Source organism: Aspergillus aculeatinus (genome assembly GCF_003184765.1).
Source record: "Aspergillus aculeatinus CBS 121060 unplaced genomic scaffold BO66scaffold_18, whole genome shotgun sequence".
NCBI lineage: Eukaryota > Fungi > Ascomycota > Eurotiomycetes > Eurotiales > Aspergillaceae > Aspergillus > Aspergillus aculeatinus.
Window position 1 is genome coordinate 308,587 of NW_020291487.1, and position 26,118 is coordinate 334,704.

The window sequence follows — 26,118 nt, forward strand, 5'->3', positions numbered from 1 at the left end:
CTCCAATCCAGAACCGGCAGGGGTTCTCTCACAAAAAAGGCGAAGGATATGCCTCGAGTTACTTAACATGGCCTGGAGTAGCTTCTTTGAGCTACTCGGATTCTGGTTGCTCTGACTGCGGATTGGTTCTGAACCAAAGTCTTATACCCCTGTCTGTTTTCTGGCTCGTCATCCTAAAGTTACTGCTGTTGAATCAGTGGAACCCCCCCCTCGCGGTTCACTACAAAGGCCTCCACAATTTGAGCAGTCATAGAAAAAGCTCACTCCTGCGCGGGTACAGTTAGTATGGCTGATCCGAGGAACAGAGCACTCGCCGTGTCTATGCGGTCCCCAAACATTGTGGACTGGGATGGGCCCGATGATATGGCGAATCCCATGAACTGGAGCGCGAAAAAGAAGATGATGACTGTTGGCACCGTCTCAATCTTTAACTTCCTCACGTCAGTTGTTAAAAGCTTTGCTCAGTGTAAACGTCGAGTCTCGCATGCTAATACCGATTTCAGCCCACTGGGTTCCGCCATGTTCGCGCCTGGAGTAGCACAGGTTATGGATGAATTCAACTCGACCAGCAAGCCCATCTCATCCTTTGTGGTCTCAGTCTACCTTCTTGGATTTGCCTTTGGGCCTTTGGTGGTGGCGCCCCTGTCCGAGCTCTACGGTCGATTGCCGATCTATCACGGTTGCAACGTTCTTTTCACAGTGTTTAATATTGCCTGTGCAGTGGCACCAGGGATGTCATCACTGATTGGATTCCGGTTCCTCGCTGGGTCGTTTGGAAGTGCGCCTTTGGCACTTGGAGCTGGAACCTTGGCTGATTGCATTTCCCCGGACCGTCGAGGGCTGGCGATCGCGATTTGGGCGGTTGGTCCTGTCATTGGGCCGGTGGTTGGTCCGTATGTTTTTCTCGCCGGTGTCCGATATCGCCCAACTCAAGAACCATATGCTGATGCCAGGACCTGTATTGGCCGTCCGTTTTTCTAAGGGTATGCGGTGGATTTCTTACCCAAGACGTGTCGTGGCGCTGGGTTTTTTGGGTGCTTGCTATTGCGGTACACAGTTCACCCCTAAGTTCGCCTACATTCACTGACTTACCCATGGAATGCAGGCCGGCGTCGTCACCGTTATCTCTTTTACAACCCTCCGCGAAACCTACGCCCCAATCCTTCTTGTTCGCCGCGCCAAACGCCTACAACGCGATGCCGGCAATCCCCACCTACAGTCCACACTACACCCCAACTTGACCCCGAGGGCTCTATTCACCAAGTCAATCATCCGCCCTCTTAAGCTGCTGGTCCTCTCGCCAATCGTCTCCCTGCTTTCGATCTACGTCGCTGTAATCTACGGGTTCATGTACCTTCTCTTCACCACCATGTCGCAGGTCTACCGCGATCAATATCACTTCTCTGTCAGCATCATCGGGCTCACCTACATCGGACTGGGGCTGGGCTCGATGGTCGGCCTCATCGCCATGGGCCGTCTCTCCGACCCGATCTCGCGCCGTCTGGCGGGCCGGACCAAGGAAGGCGAGAGGAAACCCGAGTTCCGGCTGGCGCTGATGATCCCCTTGAGTCTGTGTCTACCGATTGGGCTCGTGTGGTATGGCTGGTCCGCGGATAAGAAAGCGCATTGGATCATGCCGATTATTGGGACGGGATGGGTGGGTGTTGGGGTGGTGGCTGTGTTTGTAGGTTTCCTCTTTGTTGCTTCTTTGCTTTCTTTTTTCCTTTCTTTCTTTTTTCTTTCCCCTGATGTCTTATTTCATCATTTCGAGAGAAAAAAAAATCGACTGCTGGCAGGCAGTTTTCAGAGAGAACAAAGTCTTTGCCTACCGAGGCCCCTAGAACTAGAAAGGGAATCAGGTCGCTTCCTCATTCGAAAGAGGGTGTTCAGTTTGATACCTGTTTCTTTGACTTCTGGGCGTACAAATGAGAGCACCATGCAAACAACCGTGCTGCATCTCATTCAGGCAAAGAATTAAAAAGGGGGGGAAAGAACCATAAAAAGAAAGAGGGAAAAACCAAGAACAAAAAGAAAACAGTAGTGATGTGTCCAGAGATTCAGGTCTGGTCTCCATGACACAATGATAGAAGAACAGAGAGACAAAATATCCCGGCATTGTAGGGACCTCAGTGTCACAAAGTCAGAGTAACGTTGCACCAGTTGTAGAAATGGCCTGATAGAAAACCACAGTCAAGCCTATCACTCCAAGCTGGGCAGACTGAGATCTCCAGGGTCGATCTCAGCAAATAGATGCCAACGTGAACTCCACATGTGCTGCTTCCACCACTGGTCCAGGTCTTTGAATGATGATATTTTGTAGCCAGCGATAGGGCCCTGCGTCAGAAGCGACCGGCCAGGACAGCCTCGATGAGCGGACAGCCACCGCCTACGTTTGCATGAGCGCCTCCAGCGCGAATACCAAGCTACCAGTATTGACCGGAAGGCGGAAGGAAGCAACGAACGTGTGGATGTTTGCTCTCTGCTTGAACAATGGTTGATATCCAAAGCTCATTGGCCTGACGCCTGCTATTTTCAAGCATCAAACAAACTCCTCTTGGCGGTCTAGTCTTGACTGGTACTTTTGACATCATATAGTTAACTTATCTCAGCTTAGGTCAGATAGGCAGCGACTAGGTCCACGAGCAGCTTCGGCAGAGAGAGATAGAATTCTGGGGCCAAGAAGAAAAAAAGAAGAACTCAACTGATCCAGAGCACGACGCAAACGTACCGCATGAATCTGCGGATATGACACCGATGTCTCGGAAAGCTTGGCTGCTATGCCTTAGGACGAGAGTTCAGAGCAAAGACTGAGTCCTAAGATCGACTGTGTTCCAGCAACGCGCCAATGTGGCTCAACCGCCAAGCCCGAATAAGTGAGCGGAATCCTGGCATGGCAATATGGAGGGGTTGACTAGCATTAGTAGCGTCAAGCAAAGATCGCCAGCCTAGGTCTGGATCCGGGTCTACGTATCGTGCAAGGCTTAAGACTCCCTGGGTTTCTCTTGTTAGAGGGCTGGGAAAGCGTTAAGTGAACCAGAATAACAAAATCTGGCCGTGAGTGATCAAGAAAGCCTTTAAAAAATGGAGGAAGAAAAAAGAATATAGTCTGAGAACGAATAAGATGAAGGTGACCAACTCTCGCAACTCGACGAGGGTTGACTTGGACTGTGGGGCAAAAAAAGATCGACTAAGTATGCAGGAAGGTCAGGGGCACGAGCCCGGTGCACATTGTTACTGACTGACATGGCCTTGTCGACATCTGCTTGTGCTCAAACCTGCAGGGCTTTCACACAACGATTGGTCCAGATCAAAACCAATTCATTCGCAGCCATTGCGGTAGCTTTGGTGCAGGCAATATGTGGAAAGGAGGTGGTTGAGCTAAGGTACTAGTGTCGTCCCTTTTCAACCAAGATCGAGATCGGACATGGGAAGTCGATCAATTGTATTGTCAGATGAAGCTCGAGATGGGTCGACTATAGGTTCCCTGCGGTTTCCGCCCGTAAGATGGGACGCGGCGACAATGGGAGGCACAGGAGAAAGGAGACGAGGAAAAAATAAATAAGAAGCAGCGGTCGAAAGAGGGAGGAGACCATATCAATTGCCCTTCTAAAGGTCCCAAAGATTAAGGAAGGGCGTCATGACCCAAGTGTCTTCCGTTCAATTTAGGGCCATTATCAGTCAGTGGTTGGACCAGAAAGCTGTCATTGGCAATAGGACCAGCCACAAGATACCAAGACCCAGCGAAACTCATTGAATCCATGCTGGGATCTCGATAGTTCCAGGCGTTACGGGGAATCGTCAATATGATGATCATTCTAGAGATAAAGAGATACCATCCATGTCTAGTGAGCACCACGTGTGTTTCCCCATTGAATTAGCTTTGCTGTCATATCTGCAAAAGTGCTGATGGGGTGGATTATTGAACTGCTGTTGGACCTAGCTGCAGGAGACCGCCCGTTATTTTCAACGCCCCTGTAGTGAAACTCACAACGAGTAGAACCGAATAAGTGTGGGAAAGCTTTCATCATGGGGTTTCGATGGTATCTCTGGGTTTTAAAGTAGGTAGGGAGCTTCAAATTGAAGTCATTTCCAAGCCCCCAAGGCAGACAGACAATGTCCTGGGAGTTGGATGAGACCGGCGGCACATCGGCGCCGGGAACAATACTCGTTGTACTGTACTCGAATGAGCTGAGCAAAGGATAAGTTGCCGACAGGTTCGAGCGACCAGATCGCCGGCAAGAAATCAAACAACACACAGTTGCCAGTTGAATCTCGATCCAGGCCTAGCGCAAGCACTATCTCTTACCCCTAAGTCGTTCGTCCAACGGGGTTTCCCGGAAGATATCCGGCTCCAGTTCCAAAGTAACGGCGGTTACACGAGAGGGGCGCCGGAACAACCATCCGATAAGCAAGAACACCTCGAAACTGTCGAAGATGATTGATTCAGCGGCGAATGCTTCTTTCGGGGCTTGTATGACCGCTGGGTATCGAATCGCTGTCCATCGAGTGACTTGTAGGAGTGGGGTTGGTAAAATGAGGAAAGGATGTGAAGAACTTTTTGTGACTGCTGGAAACAGGCAGGCAGTTCCTTCTCCGAGGGTGATGGTTGTTGATCTAGAACAAATTGGTTTAGATCAATCAAGGCCTCAAACAGTCTGATGATAGATTGATAGAGATCATATGGAATAGTGGTGGTAGTGATGGCTGCAGCGGCGGCGGCAGCAGCAACATAAGCAGTTTGAAATAATATAGGAACAGAATAAGAAGGATCAAGAAGCAGCAGTACTATACAGTAACTTAGCTGTAGGTAGTACTCCACCACTCCAACAGTTGATTGACTACACAATCCATCAGAAGCGTACATGTATGAGTATGTATGTACAGTAGATAGTCGAACAGCGATCTACGACGGTGGGCCGCCGACGCTCGACTCAAGTAGGAATAGGCTGGGCGGCAGCGTACTAGTAGCGGCTCCGCATCTTAACTTCGTACGGAGTACCTTGCCTGGCTCCAGCTTGCTTCAAATCATCCTCCCTCTTACAAGTAATTCCCGCTCGTCCTTTTGGCAGCTTTCAATCGATTTCCCCCCCCCCTCCCCCTCCCAGGCCTTCCTGGTTCTTCTCTTCATTCGGATCACTTGTATTTTTCTTTCCCCTTTGGTTCTGGTTCTTTTTCACCCTCTTTTTCTGTTTTTGTCTCACGCACCGTCGATCCTCGCGAAATCACCCGCCAACTACCGGGGATCCGCCATGAGCGTCCTGCTGGAAACCTCTCTCGGCGACATCGTCATTGATCTGCTGGTCGACGAGTCGCCAAACGCTTGCGAGAAGTATGTGTCCCCTTTCCAGTTCTTTCTGTGTCATCCCTTCATATTGGTACTCTTGTCATGCTCTCCTGCGCGCGTACAAGTCGAGTGGCTGAACGAAAACTAAGCTATTTATGGTTTCCCGATGTAGCTTCCTGAAGCTATGCAAAGTCAAGTACTACAATTTTTCGCCCGTCCACAGCGTCCAAAAGAACTTTACCTTTCAAACCGGTGATCCCTTGGGACCTGATTCCCCCGAGAGCGATGGCGGATCCTCGATTTGGGGTTTGTTGCAAGGTCCCTCCCAGCGCACCTTCTCGCTCCCAATCCCTCCTAAGTTGAAACACGACGAGCGAGGCACTGTGAGCATGGCGACTGTCCCTTCCCCCAACGATCCGGACCTACGCATTGCCGGCAGCCAGTTTCTCATAACTCTTGGTGAGGGTCTCGACTACTTGGATGGCAAGGCAGTGATCTTTGGCAAGGTCGTGGAAGGATTCGACGTTCTAGAGAAGGTAAACGAAGCCTTCATCGATGATCGCGGGCGGCCACTCAAGGATATCAGGATTCGTCACACGGTGATTCTCGATGATCCTTTCAATGATCCCCCGGGACTGGTGGAGCCAGCGGAGAGCCCGGTGCCATCCAAGGCACAATTGGCTACGGTGCGGATCGCAGATGACGAGGATCTCGACGACAATATGGATGAGGAGGCATTGGAAAAGCTACGACGGGAGCGTGAGGCCAGAGTGCAGGCATTGACGCTAGAGATGGTAGGCGACCTTCCATTTGCCGAGGTAAAGCCACCAGAGAATGTATTGTTCGTCTGCAAGCTGAACCCAGTCACCCAAGGTACAATCCCATATTCTCTCAATCATCTCTGCCCTATGCTGTTCAACTCAAGCCAAACTAACACACGATTCCAGATGAGGACCTCAACCTAATCTTTAGTCGCTTCGGCCCAATTCTCTCGTGTGAAGTGATTCGGGACAAGCGAACAGGCGACAGCCTGCAATATGCATTTATCGAATTCGAGAATCAAAAGGACTGTGAACAGGCCTACTTCAAGATGCAGGGTGTTCTAATTGACGACCACCGCATCCATGTTGATTTCTCGCAAAGTGTAAGCAGTACTACCTCGCACCTTTTCGCCGGGCGCTGCTGACCACTCAATGCACTAGGTATCGAAACTATCGGAAAGCTGGCGTAACGCAACCATTACCAAGCGCAGTGGTCAGCGGGGTGGATTTGGCGGTGTAGCTGGACTTGAGAAGAAACGCCAGTACCGAGCCGCTGACAACAACAATGCACGTCGCCGGGAGGACTATTCGATGGTCTTCGACAAGAAAGAGTCTGGACGCCCGTCTGCTCCTCGTCGAGACAGGTCATACAGCCGAAGTCCTCAGCGGAACGAGCGCCGTGATAGACGAGCTAGTCGAAGTCCCCAGCGAGACTCTTACCGTAGTCGCTACCGAAATCGATCGCACAGCCGGAGTCCAATACGGAAAGACTCGTATGGCGACCGGCGGTATGAACGTCGTGACGATGATAGGTATCGGGATCGCCGACGCCGATGATCAAGCGATCAAGGAAAGATAAGACAAAGACCTTCATGGCTATGAAATGATGTATACCAACCTAACTTACTATGTACAGTAATATTGTACACTACCGGCCTTTCTGCCTTCAAGCCTTTCTGGTAATCAAGTCCTTTTGTACAGTACCGAGTGTTCGCCCATTCAGCCAGGCTCGGGAGCTATCATGGAGACGTGCAAGCTTGTTCAAATCACATATGACCTCTCGTCTGGCTGAATTGGTCATCCTAGAGAACATAGACACGGTTATCGATTTAGTGAACCTTGAAGTAAGTAAGTAAGTAGCCTTGGAGGTGAGACCGTTAGGTTAGACGGGGCCGGCTCCAGGCAATATTATACGATAGTATGCCCCGCCTCCTACCGCAGATTGGCTGTGTTGTCCAGCTTGGCCCCTCCTCCCTCCGTTTGAGGCCTTTGCATCTTCCGTTTTCCTGACTCTCCAAGACTCCAACCCATAGTTGAGTCTAAAAATAATTAATTGTACTGTACTAAGAATGACCGATCCCCTGAAACCAGGGGTCTTTCTGGCGGTCAGTGACAGGTTTTGGGGCAACAATCAATCAATCAATCATGGTACGTACGTACCTCCGTAGTCGAAGTAGTACTAATAATAAAAATAATAATAGTTAATAACAGTAATAATGATAAAAACTAAGTCACGATTATTGCTTGGTTTCATCCCAGTCTGTTTGTTTGGTTGTTGTACTGAGTCTAGCTACGTAGGTTGTTTTTCTTAAGAGCCGATCTTTCCCTCCCCCTCCCCCTCCATTCCCTCCTCTTCCCAGTTCACCCCGCGCTCATAACAGCTTCTTCTCCCTTTCCTCTTCCTTCATTCTTGCTCTCCCCCAGTCCTTCGCTCTTTTCTACTCCTCCTCCCGTCAGTCTATCTTACCTCTGATACCCTTTGATTTCCTTCTTGAAGTATCGCTGTTCATCATGGCTGCCGCCGCCATCAAGGAGACCGTCTCCAACCTTTTCCACAGCCAGCCCGAGAACGCTCTTCGGGAGCCATCGCCCGAAGACTTCCAGCAGCTCAGACAGAAGTACATCGATGCCAAACAAGATCACGTTTTCGCCTTCGTCGACGAATTGAAGTCCGCGGAGAAGACCCAGCTTTTTCACCAACTGAGCAATTTCGACCCCAACCGGATCAATGAGTTGGCCGACAAGGCCTTGAACCCTCCAAAGGCCCAGAAAGGTCCTGCCTCCCTGGAACCCCTCCCTGACGTGGCTACCGCCTCTATCCTGGATTCGGACCCTAGCGACATCCAGAGATGGTATGAGGAAGGACTTCAGTTGACTGCGGACAACAAGGTGGCTGTGGTCCTGATGGCTGGTGGGCAGGGAACGCGCCTGGGTAGCTCCGATCCTAAGGGCTGCTTCGACATCGGCCTTCCGAGCCACAAGTCTCTCTTCCAGATTCAGGCGGAGCGCATCGTCAAGTTGCAGCTCTTGGCCAAGAAGGTTACCGGGAAGGACGCTGCCATCCCATGGTATGTGATGACCAGTGGTCCTACTCGCAAACCAACAGAGGAATTCTTCCGCAAGCACAACTATTTCGGATTGGACAAGAGCAATGTGGTCATTTTCGAGCAGGGCGTCTTGCCTTGTATCTCCAACGAAGGCAAGATCCTGATGGAAAGCAAATCCAAGGTACGTTGAGTTGGATTGTCTTCGACCGCTAGGGATCTTGGGTTCTGACCACTCTTATATAGGCAGCCGTGGCTCCCGATGGCAACGGTGGTATTTATCTGGCCCTTATCACCTCCGGCGTCAGAGAGGATATGCGCAAGCGTGGAATCGAGCACATTCACACATACTGTGTCGATAACTGTCTCGTCAAGGTTGCTGACCCCGTTTTCATCGGTTTCGCCGCCTCGAAGAACGTTGATATCGCTACCAAGGTAGTCCGGAAGCGCAATGCTACTGAGTCCGTGGGCTTGATTCTCCAGAAGAATGGCAAGCCCGACGTCGTGGAGTACTCCGAGATCGATAAGGAGACAGCTGAGGCCAAAGACCCAAAGCAACCCGACGTGCTCAAGTTCCGTGCGGCGAATATTGTCAACCACTACTACTCGTTCCGTTTCTTTGAATCGATTGAGACATGGAGCCACAAGCTGCCTCACCACGTGGCCCGCAAGAAGATTCCCTGCATCAACACCGAGACTGGCGAGTTCTTCAAGCCGGAAAAGCCCAACGGCGTCAAGCTCGAGCAATTTGTCTTCGACGTCTTCCCCATGACGCCACTGGAGAAGTTTGCATGCATCGAAGTGCGCCGCGAGGACGAATTCTCGCCACTGAAGAACGCTCGAGGCACCGGCGAAGATGACCCCGACACCAGCAAGGCGGACATCATGAACCAGGGACAGCGTTGGATTGAGAAGGCGGGTGGTGTTGTCGTCACTGAGGGTGAAGCCGTTGGTGTTGAAGTCTCCCCACTGATCAGCTACGTAAGTATACCCCCTCTGGTCCGCATTCCGCGTCATGACACAATGGAGACTAAGACAACTGGTTATTAGGGCGGTGAGGGGCTGGAATTCCTCAAAGGCCGTGAGATCAAGGCCCCGGCGGTCATTGAGAAGGAGGAGTGAACTCGCCCACAAAAACTATCATAAGCATCGACCAGCTGGGATGGATTAAAGTGCATGTATGGACATATTCAAGCATTGGTACTGCAGCTTAACTGCGGCAAAAATTCGGGATGATATTCAAGTTGAGGAGCATGCTTGTGCGTACACAAAGTGTGCTGCTGTATGCACATGGCAGATCAATAATACAGGAAAGAACCACGGAACGTTGCTCAGCTGGGGGCATGGTTTGCCACCCACAAGCCTTGATTGTATAGCTCTATCTTTGGGTTCCAGTGGCTAGATACACCACCTCTAGTATACCAGCTCATGAAATGGGACCTTACAGCTTCAGCACCTGGGGAGCTTGAAGGGCACCGTGGACTGCGTCGCCCAGTCCATCTGGCTGTACGGAGTAAGGTAGATGCATCGATCAAGAATTGACCAAATGCCGAAATGAAGGAAACACAATGACAATACTGTACTGAATACACCCTCAATACATCAGCACGATACAATTGTTCTGACGGACCCGACAACAGCCCCGGGGCCGGCACCTGGCATTGCCCCCTTCGGCCCTTCCACCGGTGCTAATCCGGGGAGGATCCAACCTTTCGGCCAAAACCTTGCACTGATAACTTACGGAAAAGCCCGGGAGCTAACTTGGATCTGGGACTGGCACTGGAACCTACAGTCTTCTGATATATAAATTACTGTTCGTAACATTGTAACCATACATCACAAAATCGGTCTCGTTCTGTTTCTTTGCTTACTTAACTCAATCAATAGCTTAGAGACTTTTGAATGGTACTCTGGAATTCCGTCAATTTTCTACCTTGTACTCATATCTCTGCTTTCAGGCTTGTATATTGTTAAACCTAGATTACTCGAATCCAACAGGATTATTCATCATATCTCTTCCTAGTCTCCTAGTCTACCATCTCATCCAGCGCATCTCATGCTCGGTTAGTGTTACTGTTCCAATTTTCCGTTCCGTTACAATTTTTCACCTACTTAGTCTTATGTCAGCCCACTCTATCAAGGAGCAGGCTGTCAAAAGTGTTGATTTCTCCAAGCTTCTCGAGCTAACGACTCTATCAGGCCTTCTGCCAAAGATTGGAAGGGTGTCTCACTGGTCTTCTTTTGCTCATCATCTAGGAAAGAGTGAGTGCTCTCTTTCGTCTCCCTCATCGTGCTGCATCCCCGATGGCCGCATTGCGCGACGATTCTTGCAAGTTTCTTTCGCCGCTGTCCCCGATTTTTGCTCCCGTCCACGATCTGCCTACATTCAATTCTCCACGATGCGCTTGAGAGAAACAATTGCATCCGAGTCATATGCAGCAATGTGGCGGATCTCTGATAACTTCCACTGTCGTTGCCCAAGTCTTGGGGGGGGGGGGGAAGTTGCATGGCGCCCAAATCTTTCCAATGCGACCACCGGCGCCCAGCTCAACAAATACTGCAAGCATACTTTATTGGATTCAGAACCGCTGACGGTGATGACTATAATCACACATAGGCTCGTTCCATTCTTCAGCAATGTTGTTGTATCGCCGAGCCTGCTACAAGTGTGGCAACCTTGGCCACTTTGCTGGTTAGTTGATGGTTCAAAAAACTGCCTGTAGCCCAGGCCAAAAATCGCTAATTGACTGGTGTAGAGGTCTGCTCTTCGTCTGAGCGTCTCTGCTACAACTGTGGGTGGAATCTAATGACTTCATTCAAGCCGCTGATTTCAATCGCTAATCACCCTCTCATATCACAGGCAAGCAGCCCGGTACGTCTCATGCGATGCATGTCACATACGCACCCAGAACATATCTAACCCGCCCACAGGACATGAGTCCAGCAGCTGCCCGCTTCCCCGTACCACCGAGAGTAAGAGTGCCTCAAGATATCTCGTTCTTTACGATGGGGATTCTGATATACGGTCTTTTAGCCAAGCAGTGCTACAACTGCCAGGGGGTAGGCCACGTTCAGGCTGATTGCCCTTCGCTTCGCATTAACGGTGCCACCGGCCGCTGCTACAACTGCGGCCAGGCCGGCCATCACGCTGTATGTCGACGGTCTACCCGAACACAATCGTTCTAAAAGTAAACTCATCGATCATTTCCTAGCGCAAATGTCCCATTCCTGCTACGGGTGCTCCTCGGGCCCCTGCTGGCCCCCGGGGTGCCTTCAACCCCGGCTTCCGTGGCGGATATTCTCGTCCTGCCACCTGCTACAAGTGCGGTGGCCCCAACCACTTTGCTCGTGATTGCCAGGCTCAGGCCATGAAGTGCTACGCCTGCGGCAAGCTGGTATGACTTCCAATCGCCAACCTCCTATCCCTCCCAATCATCCTGACTAACGGTTTTCAGGGCCACATTTCTCGCGACTGCACTGCTCCCAACGGTGGCCCCTTGAGCTCTGCCGGCAAGGTTTGCTACAATTGCTCCCAGGCCGGCCACATCTCTCGCGACTGCCCCAACGGTGATGTCCCGAAGCCTATCGATGCGACTACTGCTGCCCCTGCCGCGCCTGTCCCTGCCGCCGGTGGTGAGGCCAGCCAGGAGGCCGTCGCTGTTGCGCCTGCAGCTCCCGCCGCTGTTGCCTTGCCTCAATAAACCTCTACGATTGTTCATTCCCAGTCATTGGGAGCCATTCCCATTCTTTCTTTTTGTATTAGGGCTAGCCGACATTGGTCTCGATTTTCTTTTTATTCCACGTTTCTTCCTTTGCACATATTGCGGCCTCTCACCATTACAACTCTTGGTACCGACTGATTTCAATCTCCGTTATGTATACGACGAACAACAAAAGTTTCACGAAGTCTTGGTTTTCCTTACTGCTTGGGTCCTAAACACTGCTCAGGGACTTATGGATGGCGTCTATTGATCACCTCGGGTATCTTTCTCATTTACACAAATCAGGTGCGGCAAGAAAAGAAGGAGACGAGGCCCAGGCGAGGCGACGGGTTGATCGAGCGCAGAACAGACAAATGGTGGACCGCATGGGAACAGGCTTTAAGAAGGGGTGGCTGGAATTATTGTGAATGGGTGTGTATTTGCTGAAGATGTGTGAGTGGTGAAAAGACTTACCTGGCGCTGTGGCAACCTACTCATCTTTTCGTACTACATCCTTCTCATATACGTCGATTGGGAAGCGAAACAAAAATACAAAAACGAAGAAACACCACTGAAAGTAATTTTCTCAAGGGCGTACTCTGATGTTGGGTTTGGTTTGCGTTGTGTGGTGGGTGCTCGATCAGTACCACGCCTGCTGGATACTACAATGTACAGTACATCCAGTACTGTTGTTACCTCGCACCCACTCCATGGCTTCGCCCACCCCTTCTACGATCTGACACCATAATCTCTATTCATCGTCGGCATATAGTCTAGACAAGAATCATGCCAGGCTCTGACACAAGTGACGAGTTCGATAACGATGTAGATCCCCTGCTCATCCTCTCATTTCGCTTGATCTTTTGGAAATCCTGTCTGCCAAAAGCTGAACTACTTTTTTTCCATGACAGGCCTTCATCGTCGATATTGATTCAATCCAATCTCACGGTATTCCTTCGGCATCTCTTTGACTGCTTTCCTCATTCTTTCCCTACTTCAATTAGCTCATTAGCAAATAGGGATTGGAGTTGCAGATATCAACAAGCTCAAGGCGAATGGTTACTTCACAGTTGCAGTATGCCATCGTGTCCAACCGCTCCTTCTTCTGACCACCTGCTCACCTGTTGACTTTCTCTGCAGTCCGTTCATAGCGCCACGCGGAGAACGTTGCTAAAGATTCGCGGCTTCAGTGAAGTCAAGGTCGAGAAGATCAAGGATGCTATTCAGAAATGCCTGGTGGGTGCTTGAATTCCCCGATCTGTCCTCCGAGGAGTGAATCTCATAGCCCGGAATCAGCCCTCGGCCTCTGGTTTCATGACAGCGATGGAGCTGAGCCACCAGCGCAAAAAGGTTGTACGCATCTCAACAGGGAGCAAACAGTTCGACTCCATCTTAGGAGGGTGAGGTTCTGTTACCTTACAACATGCACCAGTGAAGTATCCTAATCGTCATGGTCCTCGCAGGGGCTTTCAAAGCATGAGCATCAGCGAGGTGTATGGTGAGTTCCGCTGCGGCAAGACCCAACTCTCGCATACCATGTCCGTGATTGCCCAGCTCCCAAAGGAAATGGGTGGGGCCGATGGCAAAGTGGCATATATCGATACAGAAGGCACTTTCAGACCCGAGCGCATTGCTCAGATCGCCGAACGCTTTGGGGTTGACCCAGACTCCACGCAGGAGAACATCGCTTACGCTCGAGCCCTTAACAGCGAGCATCAGCTAGAGCTACTGAATACCCTGAGTCGCGAGTTTGCCTCCGGGGAGTATCGGCTGCTGATAATTGACAGCATCATGAACTGCTTCCGCGTCGACTACTGTGGACGTGGGGAACTTGCAGAGCGTCAGCAGAAATTGAATCAATTCCTGATGAGACTTGCCCATATGGCTGAAGGTATGGTGCTACATATATGCAACCCTTACATGAGATACGTCGCAAGACTAACTATATCTGAACGTGCAGAGTTCAACGTCTGCGTCCTGATGGTTTGTTGTCGTTCTTCTAACCCTTTACTATATGTACGGACCCATTCTCATCGAGGTGCAGACAAATCAGGTTCAAAGTGACCCTGGCGCCAGCGCTCTTTTTGCCGGGGCCGATGGCCGTAAGCCGGTTGGTGGGCATGTCCTTGCGCATGCATCTACAACCCGAGTGCTACTTCGAAAGGGGCGTGGCGAGGAACGAGTGGCCAAGATCCAAGACTCACCGGGTCCGCTAAGTTACTCTCATCGAACATGAACTCTGTCTAATTCTTTTCAGATTGTCCTGAGCGTGAGGCAACCTATCTGATTACCAACGGCGGAATCAATGATCCAGACAAGGTGTAGTGGATGGGATATGTATATCCTCAGGGCATAACATGACAGGGTGCATTATGTCGGATGTATCGCGATTGATCACTATCGATAGCTGTAATTCTGCATCATGGCAAGTTTCATTTCCTTCGAGATGATATTTAAATGTACTGTACGAATATGTGCGTATTTCGTGTTTAGTTGTCAATTGACCTGAGCTCTCTTCCTTTCGGACGTTTCTGCTTGTCGGGGTAACTTACCCTTACCCTCTCTCCGCCTTCCAAAATGCCGGTGCAAAATTATCTCCCCGCCCAAATCGAGAAAAAAAAGTTACCCTGATTGAAATTCGCCTTCTTTGGCTGCGCAGCCATCCCAATCTCCTGCTTCTGCTCGCATATTTTGCATCAAACAGTCGTGTGGTTTTTGTTTCAAGTTAGGATCTCGGATTGCTGCTACGATGAAGAAAGACCTTGAGGTGGCGGGTTACGCCGTGCTGCCCCTGCAGTTCCCCAAGACCTCCTCTGCAAAGGCTGCGACGCATTACATGTATCTCCGAGCCCACGAGCCTCGCATTCCGGACGAAGATACCCCTCGCTCGATGTTCATCGTCAACGTGCCCATCGACACGACCGAGACTCACTTGCGCCACCTCTTCGGTACCCAGCTCGCGGCCGGCCGAGTTGAGCGCGTCCACTTCGAATCCGTCCCCACGAAGAAGAATCAGGCCGCGCTTCCGCAGGCAAATGTCGGCGGGGGCGGCAGCAAGGCCAAGAAACGGAAGCGCGTCACCGCCGACGAGCTGGAGTCTCAGCTGGAGGATATCGCACTCCCCGCGGTCTGGGACCGGCCGCTCCAGAAGAGCGGAGCGCACGCCGTCGTGGTTTTTGTGGACCAGCCCAGCATGGAGGCCAGTCTGAAGGCTGCTCGGAAGGCCGCGCGCAAGGCGGTCAGTGGTAGCAAGAAAATTGTTTGGGGGGAAGGGCTTGACGAGGACCGTGTGCCGGCTCTCGGGCTGGAGCGGTATCTCTTCCACTCACAGGCTCGGTACCCCAGCCGCGGAGAACTGCTCCGCACGGTCAATGATTTCATGACGGTGTTCGAGCAGGTGGCCGAGAGCCGGAAGCGCGAGGCGGCGCGCAAGGCCCAGGAGCCGGACGAGGATGGCTTCGTGACGGTCACGAGTGGACCCAAGCTGGCGGACGCGACCCACGAGGATGAGGCGCGGGAGTTGATCGAGAAGCAGAAGAAGAAGCAGGAGGGCCTGGAGGACTTCTACCGCTTCCAGTCCCGAGAGAAGCGGAAGGAGAGGCAACATGAGCTGTTGCGAAAGTTCGATGAAGATAAGAAGAAGCTGGCGGATCTGAAGAGGAGAAAGGGGAAATTCGCGGTGAGTTTGGCCCGAAACGGTTCCTTTGCGTTTGCTCTTCTGGGGCCCTCGTTTGATTTCAAGAAGCTAACGAACGCATTCCCATGTGCCTTCTCTGCAGCCCGAGTGATTGTGTCTCTCGGCCGGGATTTTCTACGAATCAATTATTCCACACATCGTCTTGGTTTAGCGCGGCGTTAGGGAAGGGATTATGCCAAAAGTCGAGTCTTTCAGGTTGATAGAATACTGTGTTTTGAGGCAGAGGTGAATATCTCCAGGGATGTGAGTGCTACGTTTGTGTTTTGTGCCCCAACACCTAACCTATTTGTTTTTCCCGTACTTTGTATGCATATGATGAATCCGCTGGGGCCAGAGTAGCAAGACTCAGCTAGCGGCTTGATGTCCTGCCATGCCTTCAGAAACCAGCATTACTCAATCTTCTCACCTTCCTGAAGCCAGAGTTTGGGACTAGACGTTGTGGAGATTCATGGATCTTTTCTGGAACATGTGCTAATTGACTTCTGGGGTACAGAGAGCGTAACGAAAGTCGGACCAGCACCGGCGATCGCTTGGATCAATCCATACTTTTCCATACGAACAGGCTTATGTCGCGAATCCTGTAGACTTTCGGTGGTTGGAATCTCGAGACCCATTCTAACCGCCAACTGCCTTGCCAAAAGTCTCCAATTTATGGACTTGCATGGTCAGAGGCATCAATGTTGTTTCCTGCAGAATCAAGGGGATATTTTCTGAACAGGCAACAGGTTTAGGACAGGAAGCAGTCACCAGGAAACACTGAGTACTTTTGAGATATGCTGTTTTAAGTAGCAGACTACTTAGAAGACAAATAGAACCGAGCCTTGAAAGAGCTATCTGTCAAGCTACCGTAGGTGGCACCACCTTCCCAGCCGCTACCATTACTCCGTAGTAGTTAGTACTTAACAAACTACTTAATAGCTTAAGTGCGACCATCACCTCGTGAATGCGGATCGCCTCCCATAAAAAGCCCTTCGATAATAAAAATCTCTTCGATAAAATTCCTTTGTTCTTGAGACGTCGCCGCTGGGTTCAAGCCACCGAGAACCCGCTATACCGCATTGAGTAGTTCGACGTCACGCAAGATAACTAATTAGCAGATAGCTCTGCGGTACAACCACCATCTACTTCTGATCTTCTCTGCTTCGTACGAGTAGCTCGCGGCAAAAAGCTAGGACACTTCCTTCAGTTTAATCAAAGAACTCGACAAGAAAAGAATTGTCTACATGGCTGCACTCTCACCAGCGACCATGCCCCGAGGACAAGCCGCCGGCGACATGGGAGGGGGGGGAGGCTTCATCCCACCATCAGCACATCTTCCATCCCCGACACCCACCACATCCACCGCAACCCCATCGCTTCTCCCCAAACCACGAGCCCACCCTTTGCGGCCGGGTTCCGCCAAAGAAGCCACGGTCCTGGAGTATATCGACAAGAAGCTTCTGTCCATCAACCGCCGGCATGCTAAGAAGTTCAGCGGGGCTCTGATTGGTGATAACAACAACAGCAGCAATAGCAACAGCAATGGCAGCAACAGCCAGCGCATAGCACCGGTGGCTGAGTCGGAAAGGGGCTACGAGAGCTTCAAGGAAGTAGCGAAAGACTTTGAGAGTTTGGTGGATGTTTTGTGGGTCAGTGGGACTCGTATGTTTTCCCCTTCCCCTCTCTTTCTTTTTCTTCTGGGTTGCAAACAACAGTGAAGGAAAGGACGTCGTTGTCTCATATTGGCTGGCTGATGGACATGTGTTGGTGCTTTTCTATTTGGCAGCTTCATTACAGATACCCTACCTGATCTCGTTGGCCGTCCAGGTCAACTCTTATCTACCGGATTATTCATTCTCGGCGAAGGCGACGTTCCGGTTGCTGCGGAAGCTGGACTCCGTCTTTGCGTCGCTCCTGCTGGGGGAGGATGTGGACTCCGGGGCGTCGTTGCCGGGGTTTGAGGCACGGACGAACGTAGTCTCGATGACGGAGAAGGTGCGTATTAAGAGTATTGCGGAGACCTGTCGGGTTGTGGTTGTGGAGGCGAGGGAGCAGGAGGATCTTGGCGATGATGATGATGATGATGATGATGATGATGATGATGGTGATGATGGTGGTGGTGAGAGGAATGGGTTTGGGGATAGTAGTGAGAACGATGATGAGGATGAGTTGATGGATGATGCGTTGGGGATGGATGAGTATCCGATTCCCGGTAGGTGGGAGATGGAAACGGCCAAGGTGTACGAGAAGACGATCCAATTGCTTGGGGATGAGTTGGGGCAGGCCGATCCTGGGGAGTTCTGCGATACTGATATGGCTGCTGGGGAGGAAGCCGGCCAATGCGATGGGTTGTTGGATGCGGAGGCAGATTGATTGGAACTTGATGCTTTTCCTAGGGTCCTCAAGACATTTATCTACTCGTTAGTGTTTCTGCTTTGAATGATACCCGGATTGACTTGATTGACCAGACGGATATTGGGATGTGAACAGCTAGCTATGTCTGGATTGTGCTGATTCAATGCAGCAGCAGCACAATAGGAAGACTTGGCCTTGGCGCATGCCTGGTCAGCCTCAGATAATAGCTTGGAGCTAGAATCTGCTGAACGTGTCCTGGCGTGTCATGTCGAACACGTCCCAGATTTTCTAACCCTGACACGACACGTATAGATTGTCGTTGTCGGCTGTCGGGGGTTCCGACTGCGCTGCATATCAGCAGCACCCTAGTAGTCTACTGGTCATGACCTGCCGGTCCCTGGTACTGCTTGTACTACTGGCATTGAGAATTACGAAATCCTCTTAGATCGGTTTCAACCCATGGTTCCTGCAATCCCCATTCCAGAAAACTGCAATGGAGAATTGAGGACAGAGGAGTTCGTGCTGCGAGACAATGAAATGATTTTCTTTTCTCAAGATCACTCACTGTCTGGTGAATGGAAATCCGGCTACGGAAAGCATAGCAGTAAGTCCAGTCCAACTTGAAACACTATATTTTATACTAGATAGATCTGGTCTACTCATAGCCTGGAGCATTGGTGGTAGTCAGTAAATCCGAGTATCTCCCGACGGGGTAATGGGAGTGGTTGGGTTGACTTTGAACTCTCCAGGGAGGGAAGTTATCTGCAAGGGACCGAGTGCTGACCCAGGCATGATCGTGTAACCCTCCCCCCTCCAGAGGGAAGCACGCACAGCTTGGACCGGAGCACAGCTGCAATCCTCGCATGGCAAATCCTCGATCGGGTCAACATGAATGAGGGGCGTTGAGCGTACCAATAAGATCAGCCTTGCGCTTCCTCGTTGATTACCGAGTACTATGTATACAATAAGTACTTATTATGATGAGCGTTGGGTGCATGGCCTGTATGTATGTAGTACTGTACTGTACTGTGCAGAGTAACATAGTACGATGCACCCTTGCTCATGCCACAGAGTGTGTGTGTGGATGGGAGGGAGATAGAGAGGAGGATAACGTTAGATCATGGGCAAGCTGTACTCCGATGTGCCAGAGGAAACTCGCACTCTTGATAGAGTGATCGCGTCGCGTCCGCGTCCGCACTCCGATAGGAAAAGGAATACTCACCGTTCGTCGGTACATCGAAACAGGGAGAGTCAATTCGCATGCTACGTGGAACATTATCTTGGTTTTAGATGTCAAAAGAGGTACGAGTATACATACTTTTGTGGATGAAACACACGGAAGCTAAATACTCAAATAGTTAGATATCTTGAGACACTTCGTGTTGGATGGGTGTTAGGCGCAGTGCAAGGGCAGGTTACGGTAACTTTAGGTAACTTACTAGGCAGTCTACTCTACTAGGTATGCCGTGGACACCTCAGCTCAGGGCTAGGCTTCAGGCTTAACTAGAACTAGATTGATTACATACAGCAGTGGCCAATGAGAGCCTCATGGAGGCAGTTTCCACGGTCCGGGCACTGGATGGTGTGGAGTCTGCCTCATTTTGACTACGGTAATTACTTGCTTAGTATTCTATTTGGAGTAGTGAACAAGTATGAGAATGTACTCCAGGTTGTACATATGAGTATATGCTCAGCAGAGTACATACTATTGATTGATTTATGTCTAGCTATACTGGTCTCTTCGAAGCTACCAGAGCCATTTTCTGGAACCTCAAATGTGGCTCAAGTACAATTAAGTATCATTTATCATCGAATATCCCGATCCTGCTGCATGGACCAACTGACGGCCTCGACTGACCTGTGTCTTTCCAGCGGTACTTAGTCAGATTCTGCACTAATTATTAGTTAGTTAAGTACTCATATTAATACCTCTTCAAGTGATTATGTTTGTATTACATGTACCCTACCACCAAACATTAAGTTTAAACCTAATCAGACGTGCTCATTCAGTAAGGCACTGGCCTGAGTAGCTCGTCCCCTCAGACCTTGTGTTTCTTCTCCATTCTGGGATCTCGACAAGACTATTTGTATCTCGGTGGGCAGCTCCAGAGTCTAGTCTACTAGCCAGCGCCCCCGTGTTAGGCCGCAGGAACCATCCACAACCACATGGTTTTTGTACTTCTCGAATGTGCTTCAGCGGTGACTAACCCTCTCTGAGGGTTTTCGTCATCTGGATTGAGCATTAGCAGCTCTCGAATCCATGGACTGGGGCCGCACTGGTGGGGGCGAGGATTTTTTTCGCCCTTTCATTTGCACCCTCCCACCGGGCAGTCCGGGCGCTTTCGCTTCCACTTTTGTCTCTTCTGTTCTTCTTTGTTTCAACATGATCACGATAGCCATACCATGTGTTCATCTCTTTCCCTTTGTATATGTATAGGGAAGTTATTTCCAATGATTAGTGGGCATCTTTTCCAGCCCCGTCGGCTTCATCCAGCCTTCCGGCTCCCGGGTGTGGACAAGTATGAACTAGTCTAGGGCACAGCTTCAGGGCCGATCCCAAGGAACAAATGGTGGGATTTAGGCTGCAAGCGGAGACCGATCTACGAATGACAGAGTACCTCAGGCATCCGCCAGGCCAAGCGGAGAATGAAATAAAACCCATGACGATAAGGGCCCATGGGACGCGAATGGGACCGGGCGAGTCATAGCGCGTTGCCGAAAAAAAAAATACCAAATAAATCAAGCAAAACGAAAGGAGGAAGGAAAAGACCTCGGGCAGTCTCAGCTTGGGTGGGTTATCCACCGAGTATGCATCATTCAAGTCAGGTCCTTGCAGATTTCCATACAGCTTTGCTCGGCCATTTGCCCTCATTACATGTAATGTCTTCTGGTACTCCGTACTCTCTCTCTCTTGTTCTGATATTATGCCAGAAGAATTACTATGCAAGTGCAATCAGTTATCTGCTTGCCTGCCCCTTGACTCCTTATCCAAGTCCTTCAGGTCTTGTACAGACGGTACGTATGAGTATGCACATATCAAGGAAATCGGACCCAGCCACCGTCTGCTCCCCACCTCTTCTCTATCCCTCTCTCTCTCCTTGCGCCAGGATCATGCTACATACACATCGTGAGCAGATGCTCGAGGAGGACTAAGTCCGTGATGCAACACCACCATTATCTGTGAGAGGTGCCAATCGTCATTAAATACTCGACGGGGTCATCTACTGCCGATGATTCTACACAATCGGGGATCCTCTCAAGAGAACGGGTATGGGCACCTTCAAGCTATCGTTATTTCGTTTCCTCCTTCACTTAGCGACCATAAACCGCCCTGAGTTGTCAATGATATACGGGAAAGCGATTGTATCATCCAGCACACTCTCCCTACCACCTGGGGGACATGAGAACGGGGGACAATAGGGTCGCGTGCGATAGAAATAAGAATCATGTCAAGTTGCAAGCCCGCAGGATGCAGCAGTCATCTGGTTCGAGGGCGATTCGGTTGGGCTGGGTCCGATGGTCGACGTAGGTATGCACCACCACCTCTCAATACCCGTATGTATAGTCCAGGTACGTATGGTCTATCCAAGAGCCTTGATCTCACTAGTCGAGGGCCCGCAAAGACAGCCTGGATTCATCATGACGGAACGGAGGATGTTTTGATTTCTTCGATTGAGAAGCTGCTATGGAAATGATCATAGCGAGGGACAATTCGATATGAGGAAAGCTCCAGTTCTCGAATACTCATAAAGACTGCAGGGTAAATTACATCCACGATAGTGCTTATGTATTGTACTGTGCAAATTGATGAGCCTCAAACTAAGCACGATTGAAGGTGGAACAAGCTAAAACATACATCCTGTAAGGTTGTACACCCGGCATACAAGAAAAAGTCATTGCATAAAGATACCCAACTTAATACTACGGAGACTTGTGTACGGAGTACCGATGTATGTAATTTAGGTGTACAGTACCTACAATACTAGACGACTTATCACTAGATCCTCCTGGGTTGCGGTAAGGCCACACGATCCCACCTGCACGTCGAAATCCAGATCTACACCCACCCAATGCACACTCACAGCTGCTGAGCCGGTCATAGGGTTGGTTCAACCAGGATTGTCTACCCAACAAAGAAGAGCAAAATGGAGGAGAAAATTTTGGTAGAAACACGACTATTACAGTAGTAGTCGGCAAACTTTCGTCCCACCCAGCTGGCAGGTACAGACAGAACTGTAGGCTGCTGCGCCCCTCACTTCTCCTTCCCTTCTGCGGCTGCTGGTGCTTGTTGCTTGTTGCTTGTTACCCACTGAGTAGTTTGCTTGCAACAACAGCAGCAGCAGCAGCAGTGCTGCTGCTGCTGCTGCTGCAATTGATGAAATAAGAGCCTGGAATTGAGTACGCCTTGCCCTCAAGCAGTCAGCACCTATGATTATTCATTCTTAACTTCTAGCCGTTTGTCCTATTTAGGATCCATTGAATTGGAATTTTTGTTGGTATTATTATATTATTATTATTACTACGGAGTACTTTGATTTTTACTTGAATTTTTTTTTTCCCTTTTCTTGGACCCAGGTTTGATTTTCCCCAAAGAATTAATTAGTTCGTTTGTTCGTCTAACGAGTTTCTCTGCTTCTCCCGTCCTTGGTCTGCCCTAGCAAAGTAGTAGCCTCTTGCCCATTCTTCCTCGTTTCCTTTCCCTTTCTTTTCCTTTCTCTCCCCTCCATCGGATCCTCTGAAGAAATATCTTTTCTTCCTACCCCTCTTCTTTCTTCGTTCCTCTTTCCTCTTTCCTCTTTCCTCTCTTCTCACCTCCCCTCCCCCCACCCCATTTTTGTCCTCCCTGTTCTCTTCTTGAGTTCTTCCACCCTTCCCTTGTGTGCTTTTCGGAAAACACGGAGTCGGTTTCGCGGATAGTTCTGTGTCTTTTCCCTCTCTTAACTATTTCTCTTTGGATTTGCTTCCTATTATCTCTCCACCTCGCCGGAGTTATCTCGATTGTCCAGTTCCTGGTTTCTCTGTGACGTCCCTGTCTTCACGCATATTCGCGCCACGCCAAAGCAACGCATCTCTCGTCTCTAAGCCAATACATACATTGCAATTTTTGACATTGCCTGGTAAGTAGAGTATATCTTATGATATTAAATCCTTCTTCTGGTTTTTTGCTTTTTATGTTTTTGTTTTGCCCTGTTCTATCCTCTTTTGGCTTGAGTCATCACGTTTCCATTTTCTGCCCATCGATGGTGCTTGCGCGGGAACAATTCGGCCATACCGGTTATCAAATGTCCCTCTTACGATCAACATCACATCAAGCGCCTTCAACATGGTTGTCGATCAATCAGCAGCCTGCTCGCGGACATCTGGGGCACAAATCTGGAGGCAGAACCTTTGCCGAGTTGACTTCCCGATGATGCACCACGCGCCCGCGGCTTCTCATCGCTACGGTCGCTCGGCCGACGGACTTGAACGGTCGCTCGAATGATTCTGTATACGCTGAAGATCGCTACTCCTCCATTGTCGCCATTGACCGGCTTGGTTCGATTCTCTCCTGTTTCTGGGTAGCGCAGTGAAGGGGGGATTGGATGGGCCACTTGACACGGTCGCAACCGGGCGCGGATGGCCCAGAATTTCGGGATATGTCATCGACGAATGCGGCTATGAACGGGTTGAAAGCTCCAGCGATTTGCACACAATGACCCTGAGCATACTCGCCATTCCGGTGCTTGTCTATTCACGCCCTAAATCTCACATTTCCGGCTATTCCGCTGCCATCACCCGGAGGAACCTGAGTCTTGGCGCAGGAAGGGAGCGAATTCCCTGTCGGGCTGATCCCTTCCTGTTACCTATCCTCTTCCATCTTTTCTCGCTTGGTCCGCTCGAAGCCAAAAAAACTCCCCATCGATTCGCCCTCAACAAAGACCTTCTCAGTCCCTTCGTCTCGTTTTCTACTGATTTCACTTGCTCCTGGCTTGTCCATGTTCCGCTTTTGAATTGCATTATTCTGCTTATTGCATGGTCTTTGTTGCCTTTTGATTTGTTTTCCCTGGTTGATACACTGCTCCTTTCATCATTCCACGAGCTGCTGTGAAAATTCTGTCGCTCTGCCCAATTGTTCATCCCACATCACTAACCAAAGCTCCTTATATTCTCAGGAAGTGATTTGTCTTAATCATTTTCCGAACCTGAACGATCCTACGTCTTACTCCTTGACGACTTGAACGAACCACTTGTCGCACGGGCCATTTTCGGTATAGAAAAGTTGATTTCGCTTGAGTTCATTCTCCTTCCGCCTGCACTTTAAGGTACGATGATCTATGTCTTCATCTTGCAGTCGCTCGGACAGTGCTACTGTTTGAGCTTGAGAATTGGGGTTCCAGCTTACTAACATTAGCTTGTCACCGCGCAGATACCGTTGCCGCAATTATCGTTACGAAAGTCGAACTTTTACGTCAATATGTCTTTCCAGAACTTTGAATCTTTCCAAAACCAGCACCCTGCTGCTGATGCTGCTGCCGCCGCTCCCGGTGCTCCCGCTACCGCGGACACCACCATGACCGGCCAGGCTGATCCTAGCACTGCTGCTTTCCAGGGACCTGCTCCCGGTGAGCCCAATGCCGCTCCTGTCCCCCAGCAGGCTAATGAGGGCAAGACTACCCTCTGGTATGTCTATTCAACCTCCGCAAAGGGCATGTCATGAAAAACTTACCGAATCGTCCTTTAGGATGGGCGAACTTGAGCCCTGGATCGATGAGAACTTCGTTCGCAACTTGTGGTTCCAGATGGGTGAGCAGGTCAACGTTAAGATGATCCGTGACAAGTTCTCTGGGTGAGTAATGCATCAATGCTTCTGGATTGAAGGCGATCCTAATGTTGGTAGTAGGAGCAACGCTGGATACTGCTTCGTCGATTTCGCCTCCCCCGCTGCTGCTGCCAAGGCTCTGTCCCTCAACGGCACCCCCATGCCCAACACCAACCGCCTGTTCAAGCTTAACTGGGCTACCGGTGGTGGTCTCGCTGATCGCAGGTAAGGGCCTTCAATCTTTCGACACGATATGAACATGCCTGAGTTAACTTTGCCTCTAGCCGTGATGACCGTGGTCCCGAATACTCTATCTTCGTCGGTGACCTTGGCCCCGAGGTCAACGAATACGTGCTCGTCTCTCTCTTCCAGAGCCGCTTCCCGTCTTGCAAGTCGGCTAAGATCATGACCGATCCCATCAGTGGCATGTCCCGTGGTTATGGCTTCGTTCGCTTCTCCGACGAGAACGACCAGCAGCGTGCCCTGAGCGAGATGCAGGGTGTTTACTGTGGTAACCGCCCCATGCGCATCTCCACCGCTACTCCCAAGAACAAGGGACCCGGCGTTGTTCCTGGTGCCATGGGTATGCCCGCCGGGCCGGGCATGTACCCTCCCATGGGTGCTCCCCCTATGGGCTTCTACGGCGCTCCCCAGCCCATGAACCAGTTCACCGACCCTAACAACACCACTGTTTTCGTCGGTGGTCTGTCTGGCTATGTCACTGAGGATGAGCTCCGCTCTTTCTTCCAGGGCTTCGGCGAGATCACCTACGTCAAGATTCCCCCTGGAAAGGGTTGCGGCTTTGTCCAGTTCGTTCAGCGTCACGCCGCCGAGATGGCCATCAACCAGATGCAGGGTTACCCCATTGGTAACTCCCGTGTTCGCTTGAGCTGGGGTCGCTCCCAAAACAACTCTGGCCCTGCTGGCAGCCCCTACCGTCCTGCCCCCCCTCCGCCTCCCATGTACCCTTCGATGGGCATGCCCCCCGCACACCAGTACGGCGGCTTTGCTCCTATGAAGGTCAGTTCCCCCCAGTGAGCGGCCCTGGCATCACTCGGACCTGGGTTTATTGACTCCAATGTCTAGTAAAAGAGCGTTCCTCTTTAGTTTGAAAGAAACAGCAGGAGTTTTGCGTCATTTCACGATGGGTCTCTTTTGTGTGTCATAACCAGTCTGCTATTATTTCTGCGAAAGTTACCCTCTATAGCTCTGGATGAG

At 50.6% G+C, this 26,118-nt stretch overlaps 8 protein-coding genes across 8 annotated transcripts; all 8 read left to right on the plus strand.

Moving 5' to 3' along the window:
* Window positions 1-321: 321 nt before the first annotated feature.
* BO66DRAFT_449096 (MFS transporter) lies at window positions 322-2,270 on the plus strand (the record flags this gene model as incomplete). Its single annotated transcript, XM_025651775.1, has 4 exons — window positions 322-440; window positions 504-893; window positions 983-1,049; window positions 1,106-2,270. 4 exons carry the CDS (start codon window positions 322-324, stop codon window positions 1,976-1,978), a joined length of 1,449 nt encoding a protein of 482 aa, XP_025505015.1. The 3' UTR covers window positions 1,979-2,270.
* Window positions 2,271-5,051: 2,781 nt separating this feature from the next.
* On the plus strand, window positions 5,052-7,352 carry BO66DRAFT_391095 (putative RNA binding protein). The gene is made up of 4 exons (XM_025647171.1): window positions 5,052-5,329; window positions 5,457-6,157; window positions 6,232-6,428; window positions 6,487-7,352. Exons 1-4 carry the CDS (start codon window positions 5,250-5,252, stop codon window positions 6,880-6,882), a joined length of 1,374 nt encoding a protein of 457 aa, XP_025505016.1. The 5' UTR covers window positions 5,052-5,249; the 3' UTR covers window positions 6,883-7,352.
* A 328-nt stretch (window positions 7,353-7,680) lies between these two features.
* BO66DRAFT_391096 (UDP-N-acetylglucosamine diphosphorylase) lies at window positions 7,681-9,826 on the plus strand. Its single transcript, XM_025647172.1, has 3 exons — window positions 7,681-8,553; window positions 8,616-9,350; window positions 9,420-9,826. Exons 1-3 carry the CDS (start codon window positions 7,837-7,839, stop codon window positions 9,489-9,491), a joined length of 1,524 nt encoding a protein of 507 aa, XP_025505017.1. The 5' UTR covers window positions 7,681-7,836; the 3' UTR covers window positions 9,492-9,826.
* A 435-nt stretch (window positions 9,827-10,261) lies between these two features.
* Window positions 10,262-11,173, plus strand: BO66DRAFT_59734 (uncharacterized protein). The gene has a single exon (XM_025653431.1). The coding sequence runs from the start codon at window positions 10,490-10,492 to the stop codon at window positions 11,090-11,092; it is 603 nt and encodes a 200-aa protein (XP_025505018.1). The 5' UTR covers window positions 10,262-10,489; the 3' UTR covers window positions 11,093-11,173.
* A 3,521-nt stretch (window positions 11,174-14,694) lies between these two features.
* Window positions 14,695-16,314, plus strand: BO66DRAFT_391101 (putative ribosomal small subunit assembly protein). Its single transcript, XM_025647173.1, has 2 exons — window positions 14,695-15,749; window positions 15,850-16,314. The coding sequence occupies exons 1-2, from the start codon at window positions 14,820-14,822 to the stop codon at window positions 15,856-15,858; spliced, it is 939 nt and encodes a 312-aa protein (XP_025505019.1). The 5' UTR covers window positions 14,695-14,819; the 3' UTR covers window positions 15,859-16,314.
* A 727-nt stretch (window positions 16,315-17,041) lies between these two features.
* BO66DRAFT_410726 (general transcription factor IIH subunit TFB6 family) lies at window positions 17,042-18,676 on the plus strand (the record flags this gene model as incomplete). The annotated part of the gene is made up of 3 exons (XM_025649257.1): window positions 17,042-17,408; window positions 17,533-18,094; window positions 18,658-18,676. The coding sequence occupies 3 exons, from the start codon at window positions 17,042-17,044 to the stop codon at window positions 18,674-18,676; spliced, it is 948 nt and encodes a 315-aa protein (XP_025505020.1).
* A 4,451-nt stretch (window positions 18,677-23,127) lies between these two features.
* On the plus strand, window positions 23,128-23,653 carry BO66DRAFT_59904 (uncharacterized protein). The gene has a single exon (XM_025653432.1). It carries the CDS (start codon window positions 23,237-23,239, stop codon window positions 23,510-23,512), a length of 276 nt encoding a protein of 91 aa, XP_025505021.1. The 5' UTR covers window positions 23,128-23,236; the 3' UTR covers window positions 23,513-23,653.
* A 607-nt stretch (window positions 23,654-24,260) lies between these two features.
* On the plus strand, window positions 24,261-26,026 carry BO66DRAFT_59927 (RNA-binding protein). Its single transcript, XM_025653433.1, has 5 exons — window positions 24,261-24,403; window positions 24,493-24,761; window positions 24,823-24,927; window positions 24,979-25,125; window positions 25,185-26,026. Exons 2-5 carry the CDS (start codon window positions 24,556-24,558, stop codon window positions 25,936-25,938), a joined length of 1,212 nt encoding a protein of 403 aa, XP_025505022.1. The 5' UTR covers window positions 24,261-24,403; window positions 24,493-24,555; the 3' UTR covers window positions 25,939-26,026.
* The last annotated feature ends 92 nt before the right edge of the window (window positions 26,027-26,118 follow it).